At 43.2% G+C, this 18,972-nt stretch overlaps 1 protein-coding gene across 1 annotated transcript in view; it reads right to left on the reverse strand.

Annotated features, from left to right (window-relative positions):
- Nucleotides 1-18,972, reverse strand: part of Myo3a (myosin IIIA) — a 173,536-nt gene that overhangs the window by 22,808 nt on the left and 131,756 nt on the right. The window contains exons 27-29 of the mRNA XM_010614690.1: nucleotides 17,858-17,978; nucleotides 13,422-14,301; nucleotides 11,810-11,954 (exon numbers count right to left, since the gene is read on the reverse strand). Coding sequence (XP_010612992.1) covers nucleotides 11,810-11,954; nucleotides 13,422-14,301; nucleotides 17,858-17,978 — 1,146 coding nt within the window. The remainder of the gene's footprint in view (nucleotides 1-11,809; nucleotides 11,955-13,421; nucleotides 14,302-17,857; nucleotides 17,979-18,972) is intronic.

Genomic DNA, 18,972 nt, shown 5'->3' on the forward strand with positions numbered 1-18,972 from the left:
GGTTCCCGGGAGCCCCGCGCCCAGCCCACCGACGCCCTCGCTTCCTCCTCCGTCTTCCCACCAGAAGGAGCCGGGCCGGGGCCAGGCCGGCAGCTGATGGCTGTTCTCGGCCTCGGGGTACTTCGCCGAGCACCCAGAGCCCGGAAGTGGGGCTCTCCGGTTACAAAACAGGAAGAGGCAGAGCCGGAGCGAGCGCTCGCCTTGCCAGAAGAAGCCTGGGGTGCCTAACCACACTTGGCTCTTTTCGAACGAAGTTGATCTTAGTCCATCTGCGAAGACTTGGATAGATAAACTGAAGTAAAAACTTACATTATTGTTTTCTCAAAAGTCAACTGCTGAAGAATTAGTGACTTCGTGATCACTTACTTAGACCGGCGTTTGAAGAGTATCGAGTAGGACCCGGATGTGGCTCAGTGGCGCCGCGCCTGCCGCGCAAGGTCCTGAGTTCGATACCCAGGACTGAAGGGGGAAGGAAAAAACACACAACCTTTTCAGATTCTACGCATGCATCACTTAGTTTTTTCTTCTCCTCTGCTCAAAAGTTATAACACATGGATAGGAATTTTTGGTTCCAGTCCAGGTGAGATGAAAGACCAGTGCTTTTTAAAAGCCGACATTCCCCATGAGACTGTGTCCCGTCCCAGCCTGTCCCAGCTTTTCTGGAAAGTCCTGCAGATACGTTTGAGACCCCACTCCAGTCTTGTCTAGCCGAGCTGCCACGGAAGCGCGCCAGTTTGTCATTTATCACTCGGTCTCGGCCTTTTCCGAAAGTGAAGTTGGCTGGGATGGAGAGCTTCCTGGGGCGGGGTCGGTGCTCTGTTCTTACGGACACTTAACTTTCCTAGAAATCTGCGGATGAACCACCTCACCGGCTGCGGAAGACAAAGCCGACTTACCTGCAGCACTCTGGCTCCCACCCGTAACACTTTATCCTGTAGTTAGACTCGCTAGTGGTCGGCCATGGTTACTCCCCCAAAATGAAGTTTAAGGCTGTGGATATCCATATATGAACGTCCATGCTTCCGAGTCATTTCATTTATCCAGCTTTGTTTCCTGTCATGGTCATATGAAATGTGCTAAGATATAGGGAGTGTTTACATTAAAATGATACAATAAGGCAGACGGTCATTCATTCCCCTCTAAACACGGCCCTCAGCTAGGACACATCCGCTCCATAGTTCTCACCACTGTCTGAAGCAGTCCTGGCAGCCTCTTTCGTGAGCGGCTTTAGTTGTGCTGTTGTGGTTTCCTTGCTGTCCTGACTCAGTTCAAAATGTTTACCTGTCACGGTCATTTTGGCTTTGGGGAGAGCCAGAAGCCTCACGATCTGGTACATACGCTGGATGAAGATTCACTGTAATGTTTTTACGAGCTTGCCTTTCCGGTGGGTGGCACTCAGCATCAGGATTCACTGCCTTTTTGATCACACCTCCTAAAGACGCTCATGAAAGAGGGCGCTCAGAACTGCTTCGGGGAGCGGTAAGAGCGATGGGATAACGGCATTCAAAGAGAGGGGAGAGTTTTCAGCTTAAAGGGGGATAAACGGCAGTGTGTCTTTTACTGCAGTAAATTTAAAAAAATTAGACGTTCGCTGTATATTTTGATCACAACGCATACATTTTCCTTTTCGCCTCCGATCATTTCTGAAAGCTGTATTCTCATAAGCAGGTTTCCTGGGCCATTTATATAAACTATGGCAGTGATTGTTGTTTTGTGTTTACTTATTGCCAAATCAGCTTTCAAAATGTTGACTTGTTATAGTAACACCCTTAATACTTACACTCTCACCATGTCTGGGGAAAAGTGAATTCACACTTTATCACTGTTAAAATACTTTAATACTTGTAATTTTGATAATAAAAATAGCAACTTGCTTTAACTTGTATTCCTTATTCACAGTTTATATATATATACTTATTTACCATGTATTTCTTCTTAATTAACAAATTAACATCTTGTGCCCATTTTTTCCATTGGGGGTATTAATGTTTTTCCTCATGATCAGCAAGACTTTTTTCCTCTGTTACTGTGCTAGTCTGTTGTACATTGGTTGAAATATTTTTCCCAGTTTGTCTGTAGCTATTTAACTTTTACTATGTTTTCACGTCTCCTGAAGGATTTGATGTTTGTGTGATCTAAATGTTCACCGTTTCTCTCTGTAGTTCCTTTTATTAGTGTTTATGTGTAGTCTTTTGCTAAGGTGAGATCATGAAATAGTTCATAAAATACAGTTTATTTCTTATCTTAAATAATGCATCTGAGAGTTATTTGGGTATTCAGCATAAAGAATCTATTTTATTTTTTTTCCCTAATCAGAGAAATACTTAAGCACTACCTGTCCATTTCTTACTGGTTTGTGATGTATTTTTTTTTTAAGTGATAAGTTTTTATAAATACTCAGGTCAACTTTAGGCCTATGCTGTTCCATTAATCTGTGATTCATATTTTTTATCACAGAGGCATATGTTATAGCATTATTTTATTCATTTTACTAAGCTAATAAGGAAAGCCCTCATTTCTAGTTATTCTTTGTTTCCATGAATTTTATACTCTTTAGAGAGATTTATTAAATCTCAAAGAAAATCTCACAGAGATTCTGAATGCAAGTAAGTTTTAAGCCTAGAAATTAATTTCAGAATAGTTATGTTTATGATGTCTTAGGGCTGGTGATGTAGCTCATGGGTAGGACACTTGCCTAGCATGCATGAAGTCCTGGGTTCAATCCCCATTACGGCAAAAACAAATACAGTATTTTATCCTCCAATTCAGGACCACAGTGTGTAATTCCATCATGTGTTTCTTGTTTTTTGTCTGGTTTTGCCAGCTTGGCTTCAAGATATTATTATTTTTTTTTTGCTGTTATTTCCAATGAGTTCTTTTTCTGTTATAACTTTTAATGGAAAAATATGTGTATTTCTATAATTCATCTTCAGAGAATTGTATTGCTAGCTCAAATCATTATTTTGGATCATTCTTTGCATTTTAAAGGTAAAATTCACATTGTCTAGTGATACTTTTAGAATCTCATCTTTTCCTTTTTTACAATTATGCTTCTCAGAAACTTCCCTTTGATCTATTATTGGGCCAGTTGGAAACTCTCCAGTAATGTCCAAAAGTGTCATTTTTGACATCTTTATCTTAATCCTGCATTTTAACGGCACTGCTTCTGGTATGTTTTACTGGATTCAGTTATGAAGTTGATGTTTGGTTTAGGAAATAGACCCTTTAGGGTGCTAAAAACATTCTTCTGTTTCTGGTTCAGGTGGAGTTTTGTGCTTTATGAGTACCAGGGGTTGGGCTTTATTAAAAGAAAAAAATGAGCTGAAAGTGGAAGAGGGTGGGTAGGACGGCGGAGGCGGAGCTTGGGGAGTGGGTGTCCATGTGCGGCACAAAGGGTAGCAGGGAGGGCACACGGTCCAGGCACAACACACGCTGCATGGCGATGTCACAGAGAACCCACTCGTTTGTCCATTAACGTGTTAATAATTATCACAGCGACACAATCTAACATGACCCCAATGTCATTTAGATAAACGTATTTGTATTGTCACTCTTTCCCTTTCCGATCGTCCTTAGCTTGAACATCTAATAATATGGATTTTCTTATTAGCATAGACTGCCTACTGCCCATTTATAGATTCTTTGTGTGATTAGTCTTCTTTATATTGTTTTGAAATAAATTTAAATTTCCTTACTTTGAATTATACTATTGAATTACAGCTTGCATACTTGTTTTTTTCAGTTCTAAATTGCATTATGGTCAGTGAAAGTAACCTGGTTCAATTTCGATTTTGGGGAATTTATGGATGGGCCCAGTATGTTTAGTTGTAAGAATAATTTCTAAAAGCATGCTAGGTACTTAAAAGAAGACATTTTTTTCTAGATATGAAATTAGAAATACACTGCATATAAATTTATCTTATTGGCTATGTAGTTAAATGCACTATACAATTTCACTTTGAGTTAATCTTGCGTAGCTAAGTAATGCTGAATAGTGTCAAAATATGTACAGAAAAAAAACAGAGTCCAATGTTGTTGACGTTTCTGGGCTTTGTGTGCATGAATTTTTGTAAAAAAATTCATAGGAAGTGGGAAGGAAGATTTTTCTCATTGCTGTCTTACTTCTGAGGTAATTCCATGTCCTTGGTGACTTAGAAGAGGTAAAAAGAAAGGGATGAGGGGAAACAATTTGATTGTAAAAACCTGGTTGTTTCCACCTACGGTTCCTACTCTAAGTATTTAGACTGAAATAATTTAATTAACCTGTCAGAAAACCATACTGTATGGTGTAAATTTATGTAAGGAAAACCGCTTTCACATAATTAGCATTTAATACACTTAAAATATAAAAATGATTCTCACTGAATTGTGAAGTTTTAAATGAAACACTTCTCTTTTGGCATGGAATAGTTTCAAAAGAGCATTTTGGGGAATGGTTGCTACCCACAGGGAATGGTGCTCACATCTGACATCTTTCTTTACTCTCAGCTTCTCAGGAGCAGGGTTTGAGCAGCTTCCCCTCCCTCGCCCCTCTGCCAGGATGTTTGTGTCTGGGACAAACACAGTGTTTGCTCACTAGAGGTGCTCTGGCATGGGGAAATGTAAGATCTGAAACCTTTTTAGAGATATATAGCTAGAAAATATATAGCTGACCGTTATTTGGATGACTTGACTCTACATGTGGCATTTACTGATATATGTGGAACTATATTCTTGTATAGTTTGCAAAAATATACTTTTCATTGCCAGCATTGCAATGATAAAATAATAAGGATGCCTAAAAATAAAGTGGATTAAACCTGCCCCTTAATGACTGAAAATATCAGGGTTGCTGATGAATCTAAATGTTATAACATTTTCAAAACAAATAGAAAATTGCTATTTTTTCCCCCTGATGTTTACTCTAAAAGTAGCAGGAAAACATTTCTATTAGGTTAACCCTGCATGCACGGCAGAGGGGCGCTCGGACCTGGTGCCAGGCTTGCTGCAATAGCATAAATGACGCATAGGAATTATAGCAGCACCCTTATTTGTTTACCTTGCCACCTGTTTAAAGGAACTACAGCCTGTGGAGATAGTCACAGCTTCTTTGTAATAGAGGAGAACATGATTTTGTTTTTTCAGGGTTTATCTGTCCTACAATTGATCTTTTTTTTTTTTTTTTTTTTTTTTTGTCTTTACAATGGCCAACACAGATGGCCAGGTGTATGAAAATTAGGAAGAAAAACAACCCTAAAAAGAGCACTCCACAGGCAGAATTATGCAGGTGGTGTTACTGGAGACTTATGAGTACAAAAGCATTTACTAGGACCAGTGGCCAAACTGCAGTACTCTGGACATCTATCTATCTATCTATCTATCTATCTATCTATCTATCTATCTATCTCTCTCTCTACATCTCTATGTATCTAGATGTCATACTGTGTTCCTCTCAAAGGAGGGGCACGTTGAGTCAGCTGCTACCACTTTCAATTTATAATAATTATTTCCAAGGAAATAGGTCAAATATGTAGTTCACATGCTTATTTTGTCTTTCGACTTCATTACTAGCATTTTAGATTTCATTTGGAGATAATTTTACTGGATACATTTGCACATTTATTAATACATATTACAGAATAAGCCCCTTATATCAAAAAGGTTAAAATTAATTTGAAAAATTTCATCATTTGTCACGTACAAGCCATGTAGTCGAAGGCTGTTTCGGGGAATAAGTGAGAAGCTTTTCTAGGTCATTCTACAAACTCAGCCAAGGCTTTCTGAATTCTTCTGAACAGAGCAGCAAGCAGTAATTATCGAAGATGCCTGCAGGTTTCCGAGGGAAGAGATCACTAAATGTGGATAGCAAGTAGGTGGTTTTCATGACACAATTGTTTGTGAGCGAGCTTGATTTTGCTTTCCCTGGGGGGCATGGTTACCGTGAGCAGCACAGCAGGGCGCCTCTGAGCCCACGCGAAGTTCCACGGCACCTCAGGCCCCCGCCGCGCCCTTCCACCGTGGAAGGCAGCTGCCTGCGCCATAAGGTCCTCGATTCTGTGGTTTAGCAATTCTGATCAGCTGAAGAGACATTGTATAAGCATTTGTTTTCTGACAAGAGGAGTTTGTAAAAAAGGGATGAGCATTTTAAAAACGTAGCATTATATTCTTTCTCTTGATAAAATCAAACTTTTAAATCCTTCTGTACTGGCCACGAAGCTTTGCCCCTCTACAATGTCTGCAGGAAACTAAGCAGCTTCCTGGCCGAGGAGGGAGCCATTCCTGCACCCGCATTGTGAAGAGTAGATGGGTACACGGTGTGTGACGCAATCCCGCTGCACAAGGCTGGAGATCTGCTTGAGGCAGACAAAGCTAATGTGTATTAAATAACTCGAGCATAAACCATGACACTGACGATCTTTTCCCTGCCAGTGTGTGCCCCAAGACCTCTGTGAAATCCGTGATAGAACTGGGAAAGACAACGGCGGGGAATTCTCGGCCCAAGTGTGGTCAGAATGGACCCCACAGGCGTGCAGGCTGAAAAGATGAGAACCTAACTAACCATCAACGCTGGAATAATGGATTTGGAGTCACAGTGACCAAGCAAGATCTGGCCCAATCTGTGACCATGGTAGAGTCTCTGAACTGTATTCTACAGTGACTGTGTATAAGCCATTCAAGAAAAGCATCTGAAAAAGACCTAGAGGATTCAAATATATGAGGACAGATTATATTCCCAGATTATATTGGAATAAATCTCCCCGAAGTAGCCTAGCCATTATCTATGTTTCCCTTTCCATCTGCTCTTGAAGGAGCCAACCAGAGGCCATGTTTGTCCTCTTCTCGCCACTGTACTTTACCCCTGTAAGATGTGCACTCGTGGGCTGGAAAGGCCCGGTCACCACAGCCACACCCCTAACTTCCACCTTATTCCTCAGCCCTGCACCTGGCAGAGCACCGCCGCTCCTTGCATTTCTCCAGCCTTTCCTAGTACAGCCACAACCCTTTCACTGAGCTCCTGTCCTCACAGTCCCATTCTGACCTCTTCCTTCCACTGCCCCATGTGCTCATGACCCCATCAAAGACCTTCAGCCTGTACCAGAGTTGCCAGTTTGGACTAAGGGCTGGGGTGGTCCCTCTCAGGTTTGTTCTGAAATAAACCTGTCCTGTTGAGACTGTACCTTTGCTTTTTTCTCCTCTTTTTCTGAACAGTTTTAGGAAATAACACCTGGGGAATGCAGTAAGTATTAATGAATAGAAAGATCAGAACTAGACCCAAATCTTTCACTATGCACTAAACTAACACACTGAAATGGACCAGAGATCTAATATTAATACAGAAACATTTAAGTGGCTGGAAGAGAGAATAGGTAGAACGTGTGAGGATGTAGGAATAGGCAAAGTCTTCATGAACAAAACCTCAGTCGCATGTGAACTAGCACAAAGAATCAACAACTGTAACCTCATCTTATTAAAAGGCTTTTTCACAGCAAGAGAAACCACCAAGAGTGGGAAAAATTTTCCCACAGAATGAGAAAAAAATTTTACCAGTAATTCAGTTAAAGAACTACTATCTAGAATCTAAAACTCAAAATATAGAACTCAAAAAAATTAGGCTCCCCAAACTTCAAGACTCACTCCAAAATGGGCATCTGAAATGAAAAGAGACTTTTTTTGTAAAGAATTAGAAATGGCAGATAAATAGTGAAAAAATGTTCAACATCACTGGTCATTCGTGAAATGCAAATTAAAACAATGCTGAGATTCCACCTCACCCCAGAGAGAGTGGCTGCTATCAACCAATAACAAATGCTGGAGGGACTAAGAGGAAAAAGGAACCCCTCTTCACTGTTGGTGGGAGTGCAGACTGGTGCAGTCATTGTGGAAATCAGTGTGGAGATTCCTCAAAAAACTAAAACTAGAGGTTCCATTTGACTCAGCTTATTCCTGAAAGAATTAAAAGCCTCGAACTTCAGTGACATATGCACATCCATGTTTATAGCAACAGTTTGTAAGAGCTAAAACTTGGAAACAGCCCAAATGCCCATCAATAGACAAGAGGATAAAGAAGATGTGGTTTTTTAAATAAAATGGAGCACTACTCTGCCATAAAGGATGAGCTGCAGACATTTACAGCTAAATGGATGCACCGTGAGACCACACTCTTGAGTGAAATAAATAGGACACAGATGTTTCAATACCACATTGTTTCTCTGGTGTGAGAAACTAAAAGTGGAAATAAGAACTGAAATGTATAATGGATGTTTGGGGAATGGGAAGAAAATGTTCAAATGGGAAGGGACAAGGAAAAAGTGACAATAGAAGGAAAAAGTGGAAATAGCTTCTGTTCATAGGGAGGGGAGGGGACTTGAGGGGGAAATGGGATAAAATGAAATTTATTAAAATAAAATTGAATGATTTTCTTCTCACTTGCCCTCTCAGTGTCACTTGCCACAACATCCTCTTCAAAGTGCTCTGCCCACCTCCCCCTTGAGGTTCTGGGCACTCTGCTCACCCTCCTGTCTTCCTTGGCTGCTCTCTCTGCTGCTTGCTTTCTCCCTGATCTCCAGGGCTAGGTTTCTCCTCCAGCAGCGCTGCCCGCTTCGTCCCCTCACCTCCCTGGTGTCCATCACTGCGTTGGTGCTCAATGCCGGCCTGAGAGGCGTATCGACCTCCCCACGCCTCTGGTAATACGACCCAAACCCCTGCCCATTCCTCTTCCCCAGTCATTTGTGTGAGTGGTCAGAGGCGTACGAATAGTTTCATGCTTTCACATTTCTCCGTGCTCGTGCTGTGATACTGTGACCATTTTCCTGCCCCTTCCTTTCTGCCCATCTTTCTCCCTTACTTGCGTCTCTTTCTCTGAAAGCCTCCCTTCTACACTTTCATGTCAGATTTCTCTCATTTATTTTTGAGATTCCACGTATACGAGAAAAAGGGTGACTTTGTCTTTCCGAAGCTGGCTTGTTGCACCTGACATGAGGGTCTCCAGCTCCATCTGCTTCCTGCAACTGACCGGACTCTAACGCTCAGGTCTACGTGAATAATATTTTTGTAGAGAGTCCACCAAAAATGTATACGTCAGGAAAATAAAAACTTGTATAAATATCGAGACACCATGAGATGAATACGAGTTACCTTTTGTCTCCACAATTATGAGAGGAGGTCAGAGTGGTGGCCATGAACTTCTAGACATTTATTAGTATGGCGAGCTGCTGAAGTGTGCATACATGTTTGATGGTTTCTCTCCCTCTCTCTCTCATATATATATGTCTCATTCTAATATATATACACATACAATTTCTTGCATCCACATCCACTCATCGGTAGATGGGTACTTAGGTTGCTTCCATAGCTCAGCTATCGTGAATTGTGCTTCAAAAGACACACATTCTTAGTCCTTATTTCTTTCTAGCATTACCTGGAAGACAAATCCTACTCTAACTCAGTTGTTCTCGGTCATTTTTAGTATCTGTGCTGTCTAATCTTGATTTTTCAACTGCTTGAGAGACGTTAGGATGTCAGTGAAGCACATTTCTGCATAGGTCACAGGACTTTGGGGACTTTGTCACCCCTGGCCCTGTCCTCTGGCTTCTTCTTGTCGTCTCTGCTTCCAGGGGCTATGAGTTAGCAGCTTTCCTCATCTGTCTAATCTTGATTTTTCAACTGCTTGAGAGACGTTAGGATGTCAGTGAAGCACATTTCTGCGTAGGTCACAGGACTTTGGGGACTTTGTCACCCCTGGCCCTGTCCTCTGGCTTCTTGTCGTCTCTGCTTCCAGGGGCTATGAGTTAGCAGCTTTCCTCGGCCCCACCCTTCTGCCACGATGTTCTTGTCTTGGAGTCATGATCATGGATGGAAACCTCTGAAACCGTGAGCCAACACAAACCCTTCCTTCCGCAAGTTTGTTTAGGGTATTTGGTCACACCAAAAGAACCTGACCAACTCAGTGTCTGATAAGCTATGTTTCAGGCTTCTGAACTCCCCCTTCAGGTGACAGACCACATCTAGTTACGGCATGTGCGGGGACTTCAGCAGCTCCGTGGCAGCAGAGGGGATGCACCGTCTACTCTGTAGCCAGTCTCTCTGTTTGCTGGCATCCAAGGAGTGGCTTTTCCTGTTGCACCTCCTGTCACTGGCCCCCTGGCACTGACAGCATCTCCCCAAGTCCTCCTTTATCCCCAGGTTCTGCATGTTCAGGTCCAGCCAGATCACCTGTGACTTCTGACCACTTCAGCCCCATGTCAGGGACTTTCTCTTGGGCATGTGAGACCAATGAAATATTTGCCAACTTAGCCTTAAACAAGTGTGGTACAGAAAAGCATAGCAGCAGGACAAGTTCCTCTCCACCGTGCAGGGAACATAGACTGTCACTGTTACCTGCAGGGTCATGGCAGTGTCTGAGTCAGAACCAGCGAAGAAGCTGAGGACTCATTTCTGATATTCTTCGTAAATCCACTGAAACAATGGCAGACTCAAGAGTAAAGCGAATAATTTTGAGTTCCCAGCACAATCTGCTGCTTCACAAGCCTGCACATCAGCAGCCTCCCTTCCCTCAGGAGGCTGCCTCCCACCTCCAGCTCCCCTTTCCAGCCTGGGAGGCAGCGAGCTGCTCACCCAGGGGTCCTGCCTGCTCCCTTTGTATGCCTGCACCACTTGCTTCTCAGTGCTGATGCTCTGGATCCTGACCTGCTAAACTCCAGTCTTCACAGCAGAGCAGCAGGCAGCAGCATCTGAAAGCCACTTTGAGGGCAGCTTTTTTTTTTCTTTTTTTAAAGCTGAGCCACAATTCTTGTCTGGAAAACAACACAGTGAGGAAGCATATGGAAATAGGAAAATATTTTCCTTTCTTCCATATTGGGCAAATAGCCAAGTTCATCTTAGCATTTTCTCACCTCAGAGATTTTTGCAAGGAGGAAATCACAAGCAGCATGAGGTCAGTGGTTCCTCCTGTCCTTGCTAAGTGCCAAACACATCACAGAGATGCCCTCAGCTGTCTGGTGAGAGAGTGGAGAACAGGAGAGGGAAAGAAATGCAGATTCTCCCCAAGGCCAGCAGGGTCCAGGCTGTCTGACCCTCTTAGTGACAACTCTTAAAGAGGCAACAAGGCCAGAGAGGAGGTGAGCCGGAGCACGGGTATCAAGATGAGATGCTGGAACCCCTGTTTTCTGAGCAGGGCCTCCCAATCTGAAGAGGTCCTGAAGGCCAGGGGAGGATGAGTTTCCCGGCAGTCACTTCCCTAGGATCTGGGATCTGGTCCTTCAAAGGCCACAGGAGCCCAGGGTCTCGGCACAGCCCTGGGGAGGCGGAGTCGGGGAAGTGACCAAGACTGAATTCCTTGTCGGTGTAGCGCAACTGGGACAGAGTGTGACCGAGGCTGATTGTGATGATCTTCCTGTGCATTTGGGTTCGAACATCTTAATGGAGATCCGCACCTCCCTTGCACTAATCTAGACCACAGACATTGATCAAAGAAGCAGAAATTCCCCAAAGCGTTTGCTTTCTCTTACTGAACTTGCATCCTGGCAGCCATCTCATAAAGCAGTGCTTTTTATTCCCTTTAGATGTCACATGTCAAGCTGTGGTTAAAATGTAAGAAATGACAAAAGAGTAAAGGAAGAAAATGGGAAAAGAAGGGTGTCGGAGAAGCTCAGAAGTGGGTAGAACATTCTGGAAAAGCGTGCATCTGTTTATAAGAAATGGAACAGACCCCGCCCTCCAAGAGGCCAAATAGTCACCTCCAACCTGGCTCAGAAAACAGATGGGAGACTAACAGGTAATGCATCTGGCACTGCTTTCTCCCCTGGGAATTTCTAGCTCTACTGACTTTTACCTGAGGAGCACCGTGGAGAGAAAGCCCGCCTCCTGACTGGCTGGTGGGGATAGACGCCCAGGTGAAGTGGCTTCAGTTGCTGTGCCAGGATCATTTCATTCAATTTTTTCTGCAGGATGAAATATTCTTCAGATAACTTTGATATCTGAAAAGAAGGTCATATGTCAGATGAAAACAATACAAAGCATTCTTCAAGGCCCACAGGCGCCCAAGGGGTCTGATGTATTACAACGCCCCCGGGATGCTTTCTCTTCAGGACCCACCCTGACCCCTGTACCTGGGTCTGATAAAGTCCACACTTCACACAATGTCCCCCTTTGGGGCTACTTTCCCACCTTCCATTTCCAGTCAAGACTGCCATGCATGCCACACTACCCACAGCACTCCATCGTGGTGCATTCCTAGCTCCTGCCATGCCTTCCTGCCTCTCCACTCTGTTTCTGTGGCTGTCCTGCTAGGAGGTGCATGGGACTCCTGCTTTTCTGCCTGCGGTTCTGAATCTACATATGGGCTGGTACTCGCCAGCCCTCGGTCGGTGACTTGGTAATTCCAACCTCTCTTTGAGGTCTCAGTTGCTCGACAGCGCTGGGCTCTCACCCACGATTTGGTCTTTGGACTGAGCAAATGGTTTATGCACCAAAGAATGGAAGGACTGAATGTTCGTAAAACTCACGATTTCCAGGTGTTTTTAAAGAACAGAACAGGAATGGGGGCAGTAGTCCACGGTAGGTCTGCACTAGGAGGCTAGAGGCGTCTGGGCCTCACCTGCAGCCCTAAGGCAGGGGCCCAGGCAAGTTTCAGCTCTTTGAGGCTCAGCCACCAGCAGAGGGGACGGGCAGGGCTCACAGCCTCCCTATCTTGATATTTCTTCTACCCTAGTAATTCACGTATTTTAGAGATCATCTGGTGCCAATCTTTTACTTTACACAGGATAAAAGGGCTGACGCATAAAGTCATCTTAGTCTTAGCAGAAACTGGAAGGGACACTCACAGGGGCCGGCTCCGGTGAGCTCTCCACGGTACTGATTTGCCAGGGGTCTGAGCTCGGCAGTGAGAAGCCCTAAAGCCTCCTGCTTCTATGCTCCCCTTGGGAAGCAGCTGAGGTCCATCAAGGCTCCAGGAGGAAATTCTCCATGAGGCTTTTCTTTATGATCCTCATTGTCCATGACTGCTTACTGCCATACAGCAAATATATACCTCAGGATGGCTACTTAGCTAATTCTGACGTCTAGCTATGTTTCAGCTAACATTTGAGGCAGGGAGAAAGTATAAACGTCACGGTGCCTAGAATACTTTAAAAATTTTAGCAATAGCAACAATCTCAGACACTGAAACTGCATAATCCAACTTTAGCATTTCTGCAAGCAATATAAGCCAATCTCTAGTTTCCCTACAGCATGAGCTTTTTTCATATTGCATACTATTTTTATCCAATTGAACTGGTTTAAAAGCTCATGGATATTTAATTAACAGAATCCTCGAGATATTTTATTAAAAAGGTCTCATAAACACAGGTGAAACAATATACTACTTATTAATTTTGTTACATTCACTTACTGGGTAGCTCCCAGAGATTTTTACTAGTAAAGATTTTTTTTTTTCATTTACATACCTGCTTTGAAAAAATTGCCAAATCCCATGCTTTTTTTTCTGAAGTTGCTTTTGGATTTCTGTCATACTTTACTTTGCTATTGCAGATTCCCGCATGTTTTGCAGGACAGAAACACACATTGTGAGCATTTTTTGTTACATCTGCTGCTGTGGCAAGAGCCCTTTGATCCTTAAAGGAAGGAGACTCTCCATCCTTCCTCAACTGTTGCCTTTGCTTGAAACCACGATATTGGCTCTGGATGAACTTGGCAGCTTCGTCTTCTCCCTCCTGGGCTGGCAGCACTGGGCCCGTGAGTCTTGCATGGCCTCTCTCCTGGTTACATGTGGGTGCATTCTGGGTATCTACACATGTCTTCTTTTTGTGTTCCTTGCTGTTTGTATTTTGAGCAACCAATCTTTGGCTAAGACTAGGTTTCAAGCTTTTTTTCAAAGAAGTCTCACTCTCAACTAACCAAGGCCCTGGGTAGCTTGGCCTGTCCAAAGTGTTCTTCCTCTCTGGACATGCTGCTTTGGATTCCTCCAAACTCCTTTCCTCTATGCGCCTCTGAGAGTAACTTGGCACCGTGGTGTCCTCTTTCTCTGCTTTCCTTAGATTACCATTCTCTTCCAGGTTGTTGACATGCTTCTGCTTGGGACTTGGATCTGCCCAAGAGTCCCCCATGAGATACAGGTCTTGACTGACTTCTTCTCCAGACCTGTCATTCATTGGCTTGTGAGATCGACATCCTCTGTGCTTACTTTCCACACCCTTAGTGGCTTCTCCTTCTCTTCTACAGGCAGACATCTGTCCTATGCATAGACCCCCTTTATTATTTGGAGCTGGAATGCTTGGTTCATTGGCAGACACCACACTTTCTGTTTGTTTCTTCACAACAGAGTTCCTGTGTAAAATATATCACATCCAAATATATGATTTTATTAAGCTAGAACTTATTACTTCTTTTGGAAATAAGCTACCTACAGTACAACATTGGGAGAAAAACAAAAAGGACAAAGAAAGCTCAAAATAAAAATGATTCATTTTCTCTTGAGACAGGGTCTCGCTGCAGAGTTCATACTGGCCTTGAACTCACTATGTAGCCCAGGCTGGCCTTGAACTCACTATGTAGCCCAGGCTGGCCTTGAACTCACTGTGACCCTCCTGCCTCAGCTTCCTAAGTACTGGGATTAAGAAAGCTCAAAATAAAAATGATTCATTTTCTCTTGAGACAGGGTCTCGCTGCAGAGTTCATACTGGCCTTGAACTCACTATGTAGCCCACGCTGGCCTTGAACTCACTATGTAGCCCAGGCTGACCTTGAACTCACTGTGACCCTCCTGCCTCAGCTTCCTAAGTGCTGGGACCACAGGCGCACACCACGATGCCCAGCCCTAGAAACTTCTGAAGTCACTTAATCAAGTGTTTCTCCAAATGTTCTCTCTACTGATAATCATTCTCAAAAAAAGAAAGAACGAGTTTCAGCGCAAACTGGGAAAGAGGCTAGAATGTCAGAAATTATATTTTCATTTAATGGGGCATCAAAATTCTAGGAATTTAATCCTTGCAAAATAAGTCTTTTTAAAAACAGTGATGAGATGGAAGCACACCTAGTCGTGGAAAATAACCCTACTTTTGAAACCAGTGAGCTGAGTGTGTTCACGAGGCTCATGCTCTGTACTTTAACAAGCACTGCATTTATTGATCACAGGAAATAGCTTGCAAATTAAAGTCAAAGCAGTGTCATTGACTGTGTAATACACTGGGCAGAATTTTACAGTTGTTACTTCTTTGCCAATATCCTTGCAAAATAATTTCCCCTTAACTTGATGGTAAGGAGATAAATTCTTCTCAGTATCGTTTTTTTTTCCTTTCCCAGATAAGGGCAAAAACCTCTGAGAAGCAACGCAGCTGCGGGCAGTGGTGCAGTGCAGTCAAAGGTCCTAGCTGACCTTCTAACACAGCTCTTTGCTGGCCCAGAATGGTCAACCTGGCCCAGGAGGCCCGTGTAAAAAGCACTGGTCTTTGGCAATATGTGTGTGGAGGAAGTGGTTTGAGGTGAACTTAGAGAAATGTACCAGGAATCCATCTTTCTAGCTCTACTGGCCACTTCTTAGGTCTACTATGGAGTTCCTGAGTTTATACCAGAGGCACAAGAGTCCTGGGAGGATAAGTTAGAAAATGAGTCTCCATAATCCTGGTGGGTGACTATGCTAAGCATGTTGAATAATTCCACAGTGGCCACCTCAGAGAGCATTTAATACAAATACAATCAATTAGAGAAGATAGGCATGATATCTCTAAGTTGCCATAGTCCAAAAAATCCATTACGTTAGTTGTGAGACTTTGAATGCTATGTGCAGTTCCCAGGCAGATCCCAGGTCAGCTTCCTGTCTGGATGCACACCCCAGGACACTTTAGCCTGCACGCGAGGCTAGCATGGCACTCAGAGGCCCTAAAGAAGAAGCAGGGATGCTTCTGAAGAGGACCTTCCTGTTCTGCAATGGGAAGGACTGGAGACCCCTCTGAGACCTGCTAAGGGGCTGCAGGACTTAAGGTTCCTCGGGCTCTCAAGGAGGCTTTCTAGCTCACAGTCAGGGATGACTTAGTGCTGGATTAAGGAAGACAAGGGCTGCGGGCAACCGGGTGAAAGGAAGGCCAGGGATTGTGAGGTCTGAGGGAGCCAGAGTGCAGACCCTGGGAAGCTGGTGTAGGCAGCACGCTCCCGCCTCAGCCTTCCTCTATTTTTCTCCAGGCTTCCCTTATTGTCTGTTTGTACATTTAAAAATTTTATTTTTAACTGATACATAAATACAAAAATTGTACCTGTTCACGAGATATCCCGCAATGTCTCAGTACATGCACATATTGTGTAAGCAAGCAGGTTAAAATATTCATTTCAAATATGTATCACTTGCTTTGGTGGAAACATTCGTACTATGTTACTTCTTTTACATGTGACTTTGTATCCCATCTCCTATGATAGTAATTCAATGATGCCATATTCACTGTGTTGGACCCATGGGGACAGCTGCTCACTCCTGTGTTCTCCCTGAAGTGGCTCTGCTAAGTAGTAGAGGCTCAGTAAGTATTTGTGAAACTGATAGCTAATTCCTGGTGTCCTCAGAAGGAGGTGGAAGACATTAGTATTTAACTGAGCTTCCAACTTTCTTTTTAACATATAAAATTGACAAGTAGCTATTTAAACTCTACAAACAGTAATTTCTAGAAGTAATACAATTAGTAGTCTATCCTCCATTTGCAACTACTTTGTATTTCTTCCAGACTCCGGACATACAGATGTCACAGGAGGCAGGCGCACAGCCATTATGACATTTTCTGGACTATTTTACAACCAGTAACAAGGAGAAACAAAATCATCTGGATCCTTACAGGCAAAGACAAAGAGCATATATGTAAGTTTCTGAGTACACTAGGGACCGAAAACACCAGTGGCTCTGTATTTCAGATGAACATTCATGCTTGTCAAATATGGAAACGAGGTGGCCTGGGTGACAGGGGAAAATCTGTGAGTGAGGTGAGGGGAGAGATGGCAGGAAAAGCATATTGGGACCACCACTGGCACAAGTGTTGTGTGAGAGAATCAGACGTGGGTGGGGAGAGGAGGATGCTGTCTCTTCTTCTACTCTATTCTTTCACCCTCCCATGGCTGAGGTTAAAGACAGCAGGTTTGAGGTGGGTTGTGGGGTGATCTTTACTGCTACTTACTCATGTTTGGATCAATTCAAGTTTCATCTCTTGTGCAAAATCTAGGTATTTTTCCTTTCCTCATCTCAACTAACCAAGGCGAGGTTTACTACTTCTTGGCCTCTCTTTGGCATATTTTGATAGCAAAGTTAACCCACTAGACTAGAAAGCTGTTATATTTGTTTTTCATGACTCTGGGAACAATTTAGAACAAAGATTTTGTTTCATTTGTCAGTGTCCCTAAGGCCTAGCAGAAAGCTTGCTGAGTACATGGATTCAGTGGGATCTGCTAATGCACACCTGGCAATACACAGAGAGGTTGAGAGAGAGGGCAGCTGTGGTCATGACTTAAGGGCCAGTGGCACAGTGGCTATTAAGGCCATGAGTACGAAAGAGCTAGCCCAGGGACATTATTTAGATGTGGAGGATTTGACTATGGAAACAGGACTTGTTGTGAAGAAGAAGGAGTCTTCAGAATTTGGAGCAGAATCGCGGAGAACAGTTTGGTAGAAGCCAAGGTGGGGGTGGGAAGCGAATCCTCGGAATTAAAGTGTGGTCGCTGGTACGACATGCCACTAAATTCCCAAATGAGGTAAGAAAGAGCAAAGGTGGCCCCTGGGCATGCACTGACATCTGGTGTGTCAGCACCAGGTGCCCCGTTAGGTGTGGAGAAAGACAGTGAACACGACTCTGATCCCACAGAAGTGAGCAAAGACTTTGTCAAAATAGTATAAGGAAGAACATCACTATACCTTTTATTTTCAAAGATTGTCTTGTGGGCAAATTCCTTTCCATAAGTCTGAAGGGTTTCTACTGTTGTGTTTTCCATGTAAATTTCTTTTCTTTGTTTCCTGACCAGGTGCCCTCTTGCAGCTGAAAGATAGAGGAACCAAACGAGTGTTAATCAGAAGAAATAAAAGAACATTACCTAAATGAGTAGGCACAAGTGGTTTCGACCATTTATATTGAGGATGAAAATGGAATTAAGGTAGCAAAGAGGAACAGTATATTTAAAAAATGGGATTCATCAACAGCTCTCTTTCAGGTGCAAGCTATGGCAATAGACTCACTAAAGAGCATCTTTCGAATTCTGGGGGAGGACTAAACGAACCTAAAACAATGGAGATTAGAAAAGTTGATGATACAGTATATACCATGCTTAAAGTTTGCTAGCACTGATTTTCCTTTTCTCTTGCTATGTTAATGGGAGAAAGTCCTTAGGGTCTATGTGTATGCTTTGGCCCTTCTTCCCAACCAACCTTGGGACCACATGTTTTTCAGAATTCTGATTTAGAAACATGATTTAAAAAGTAATATGGAGCAAACATACAGGCCATAGTGTTCCCACCTGGAGCGGCATGCTACAATCAAGCTCACTGTTATTTCTTCAGAAAAATTGAATGTTTTAACTAAGGGGAACAAACAGGACTGCAAATAACCTCCCTTCACATAACACATGTTTCTCGGCCAAATGAGTTAGGCAAAAGTTTTTTTTGGAGCTTTGCATTTCAGAATTGTGGATAAAGAATTAGATACCAAACTACAGAGACTGCATTTTGATGTCTTATTGAGAAGTTAACTACGTAAAATTCCAGAAGAGGAATCAATAACCCGTTACTGATCGGCAGGACTGGGCTTGGAATGTGGGTCTCTTCAGTATTAGTCAGCTAGTCTGTCCACTGGACTGTGTGGATGCCCCCATCAGTGGATCATAAAACTGACTGTGTGGGCTCAATCTAGCATTTAAAAATAAAGTGGAATAGACTAGAGAAGAAGATATTAGAGCACTCTGTTTGCATTATGTATGTAGGTATGCAGGCATATTTAGTTAGCAAGTAAGATATACTTTCTTACTATGTGTTCAGTA

Source organism: Fukomys damarensis, unplaced genomic scaffold, assembly GCF_012274545.1.
Source record: "Fukomys damarensis isolate Sample0158 unplaced genomic scaffold, DMR_v1.0_HiC HiC_scaffold_37, whole genome shotgun sequence".
NCBI lineage: Eukaryota > Metazoa > Chordata > Mammalia > Rodentia > Bathyergidae > Fukomys > Fukomys damarensis.